The sequence below is a fragment of the Olea europaea genome, chromosome 13, assembly GCF_002742605.1.
Source record: "Olea europaea var. sylvestris chromosome 13, O_europaea_v1, whole genome shotgun sequence".
In the NCBI taxonomy this organism is placed as follows: Eukaryota; Viridiplantae; Streptophyta; class Magnoliopsida; order Lamiales; family Oleaceae; genus Olea; species Olea europaea.
In genome coordinates, this window is record NC_036249.1 from 12,907,112 (window position 1) to 12,911,294 (window position 4,183).

At 24.8% G+C, this 4,183-nt stretch overlaps 1 protein-coding gene across 1 annotated transcript; it reads right to left on the minus strand.

Annotated features, from left to right (window-relative positions):
• Positions 1 to 2,317: 2,317 nt before the first annotated feature.
• LOC111407653 (transcription factor MYB8-like) lies at positions 2,318 to 3,528 on the minus strand. Its single transcript, XM_023037268.1, has 2 exons — positions 3,265 to 3,528; positions 2,318 to 3,129 (listed from the first exon to the last, which is right to left on the minus strand). The coding sequence occupies exons 1-2, from the start codon at positions 3,395 to 3,397 to the stop codon at positions 2,459 to 2,461; spliced, it is 804 nt and encodes a 267-aa protein (XP_022893036.1). The 5' UTR covers positions 3,398 to 3,528; the 3' UTR covers positions 2,318 to 2,458.
• Between the last annotated feature and the right edge of the window lie 655 nt (positions 3,529 to 4,183).

Sequence of the window (4,183 nt, forward strand, 5' to 3'; positions counted from 1 at the left end):
CATCCTATAAAAATTCAAACGTTTAAACATTGAACAAGAAATAATGAAATAAAATATAATTTCAAAAAATTAAGCGAATGGAATTTTAAATATCATTTTACATCAATATACTAATAAAAAACTAAATGATTTAACAAATTAAAGGAAAAAATAGAAGAATTGCAGGCAAAGAAAAAAAGACGAAAAAAAGTTATTATAAAGTTTTTTAATTAAATTAAAATAATTAAAACTAAAAAAATTATTATTTAATTAAAATTGGTAAAATTACTTTTTATCCTAAAATGAAAAGAATTAAAAAGAATTTTAAATAAAAAAATATATATATTTATAATATGAAGAAAAAAAGAATTTTTTAAAACAATTTAAAAAAATAATAATAAATTAAACAAAAGAAAGTTATGAAAATTATATAAATAATATTTAATTAAAATTGAAAAGAGTAAGTTTTATCATAAAGAAAAAAGAATTAAAAAAATTTAAATCGAAAAAAAATTATTTATAATATGAATAAAACAAATTAAAAAAAATAGTGTGATGATCTTCGTGTTATGGAGAGGTTTTTCTCCGCCAACATGGAGAGGATTTCTCCATAACACGGAGAGATGGAGCTTGACCTCCATTTTTTATTTTATTTTATTTTATTTTTTTGTTTTTTCAATTTGTTTTGTTTATCATATAAAAAAATTTTCGATTTTAAAATTATTTATAATTCTTTTCTCTTTATGATAAAACTTATTTTTTTCAATTTTAATTAAGTAATATTTATATATTTTGTATTTAATTTTCGTAACTTTCTTTTGTTTAATTTGTTTCGCTTTTATTATTTTTTTAAAATTGTTTTAAAATTTCTTTTTCTTCATATTATAAATCATTTTTGTTCGATTTAAAATTCTTTTTATTTTATTTTATTTTATGATAAAATGTAATTTTTTCAATTTTAATTAAATAATATGTATTTTTAATTTTATCTAAAAAAACTTTATAATAACTTTTTTTTTTATTTTGCCTGCAATTTTTTTTATCTTTAATTTGTTAAATCATTTATGTTTTTATTAATATATCAGTGTAAAATGATAGTGTTACAATTCGGTTCGCTTAAATTTTTGAAATTACGTTTTATTCAATTATCTCTTATTTAATGTTCTAACATTTGAATTTTTATTATTTAAATAAATTTGAAAAAATTAAGTTTTATCATAAAGAGAAAAAAAATTTAAATCAAAAAAAAAATTCATTTATAATATGGATAAAACAAATTTAAAAAAAAAAAGAAAAAAATGGAGAGTTTCTCTCTATCATACTCTCATTGAGAGTTTTCCCTCCATCACATCACATGGAGAAATTCTCTCCATTCTTTTTTTTTTTTTTTTTTGTTGAATTTGTTTTGTTCGTGCTATAAATAATTTTTTTTTTCAATTTAGAAATTTTTTAAATTTTTTTCTCTTTATGATAAAACTTGCTTCTTTTTTTTTTCAATTTTAATCAAATATTATTTATTTATTCTTTATTTAATTTTCATAACTTTCTTTTGTTTAATTTATTATATATATTTTTAAATTGTTTAACAATTTCTTTTTCCTTCATATTATAGAATAATTTTTTTGTTCGATATAAAATTCTTTTTAATTCTTTTCGTTTTATGAAATAAATAATTCTTTTTTAGTTCAAGCTTTATCAATGTCTATATGAACATCTATTTACCTTATTCGGTGTACTTTTACTGAAGTTTTTATTTATAAAATTTTACATTTACCGATAAAAGAAATATTGATATTCCTAACTCTAAAACTTATCAAGTAACAAGAAAGACAAAACTTGACTAATTATTATCATATCTTTTCTATGCTATTATACACTTAATTATAGCATTACACGTGCATTGCAAGTATATCTTACTAGTATGTGGAAAACGAGTAAATGAATAAAAGTTTGAAAAGCATCCTCCTTTTTTCCAATAATAAGATCTTTATTCACACTCATGAATATCATCGTCAACAAGGGGTTTAGATGTCAATATGGTTGAAAAATGAATTGGAAAAATATTTAATCTTGTAATGAACATGTATCAATGATTTAGAAGTCTGGGACAACGATATGTTTTCACCAATTACTCCATGTTGAAAGTTCCAAAAATATATTTATTTATTTAAAAAATAGAAATATAAAAATTAAAAAGTAATTCCAAAATAGAGACATCTCTTTAGTGTAAAGTGTAAACAATTGAGAATTAGAAATAAGTAAATTATTTATTTTGATAGTTTTGAAAGTGTTATAAGGAAAGTAATTTAAAAAAAAAAAAATTTAAGAAAACAAGATGTATATGGAAACTAGCAAACGCATTAAGAACATATAATTACATGGATTACATTTAAAAAAAAAAAAAAAAAACAATTAATCATAAAGTACCATATATACTATTTATTTTCTTATCATATAGCCAAATTATGTTGTAACTTTCCTACAGCAGCTGAAGATATTCATCATACATCTTCTCCAGCATTTCTGCAGTACTCGAAGAATCCGAATAATGAAGTGGGTAATCATAGGTGCTGAGAAAATCTTGATCTTCCTCCCAAACTTGATCAAGTCCCCCATAATTTGCACGATCAAGCTCAAACAGAGACAACAGGTTAAGCTTTTGTTCGTCCACTCCACTATCATCTGATGATGATGCAGCACTCAAAACACTGTCTAAGCTGTTACTTCTCGAAAATGTCGAAGAAACCCTAATGGGTTTCGGAATATGGAGCGTCTTAGTCTCGTTACTTTCTATATTTTTAGCATTACCGTCATCATTAATTTTCTTCTTCGTAAAATTTCTGGTTATGCTTGTTTCTGGCACAATAGATTTGGTTTTCTCTTTGAGGCATTTCATCGAAAGCTTGTGTATTTTTGGTTGAATGCCTGAATTCTTGAGTTTCTTGAGCATACAGGTGTTCCAGTGATTCTTGATCTCATTGTCGGTTCGACCCGGCAATCTTCCGGCAATCAATGACCATCGATTGCCCAATAAGGAATGGAGTCTAGTGATAATATCTTCCTCTTCGGGAGTGATGTTTCCTCTCTTGATTCCGGGCCGGAGATAGTTCATCCATCTCAACCTGCAGCTCTTCCCACATCTTAGCAGCCCTTTTCTCACATAAACATCAGCAAAATCGTTAAGAGCTGTCGACTAAAACTCACTTTCGAAACCAATATAGTTGATGAGCTTATAGAGTGAAGAAATACTAAAAACTTGTAAGATGATTTAGAAAAAGAAATTACCAGCTTTGTGAGGAAGAGATCTCCATTGGCCTTCACCATGTTGTTGAATGTAATTTTTAAGCAGAGTGTCTTCTTTGGAGGACCATGGACCTTTCTGCAAACCCACTTTTGAACAACAAGGAGACCTTCCCATTTTGCTTCACTCTATCGAAGAGAGGGTGGGGGTTGGCGGAGGTACGGAGGGAGAGAGGTGCAGTCAAGACTGCAGTCTGCACATCACAAGCTCATCTGTGTGGTGTTGTTGCTTTATAAGCGAAAGAGAATCGTGATTGAAAAGTTTTAGATGTACGTGTATTATTATTTTATTAAATAATATGTGATTAAAAAAGAAAAAAAAATATTTTAAAAATAATGAGAACTTGATCTCTCACATATAATTTTTGAATCATAAGATAATTAGAATATTGTTGAGTACAATCAAAAGTTATTAAGAAATTATCGGTTGTACTACATGTCTATTAATAATTTACCAACAGATGATATAAATAATTGTGTTTAAGAAGCATATTTCTCTTTTTATTAAGTCAAAATCAAATATTAATTTTAATCGTACATTCACAATTATTATTAACAACACATTTTGTGAAATCCAATACTATTTTTTTGAAAAAATATATTTATAATTTTATTGAACACTCCAATAATATTGTAGTGAATATGATCTTTTCAAGTTATTCAAACTTTCCTTATTTTTAGTTTTCAATAATTACTAAGCATCATTTAAAAAAAATACAGAAGTTCAATATATGGGTGTTTCGAGAATGACAATCTTGGGACTTGTTTGATTATCATTTTTTTGAGAATGAAAATGAAAAATATAGTCGTTACAGGACTCACAAAAAAGATAAAAAGTCAAATATTGTGACTTGATATGATAAATAATGATCACATTTCTCATTTTTATAGTTAAAGAATGGTA

Bases quoted from the DNA above. Each gene is read 5' to 3' on its own strand.
- LOC111407653 (XM_023037268.1), bottom strand. From the start codon at position 3,397: ATGGGAAGGTCTCCTTGTTGTTCAAAAGTGGGTTTGCAGAAAGGTCCA. The intron at 3,130-3,264 runs GTAATTTCTTTT...ATGTGAGAAAAG, and splicing joins ATCTCTTCCTCACAAAGCTG to GGCTGCTAAGATGTGGGAAG.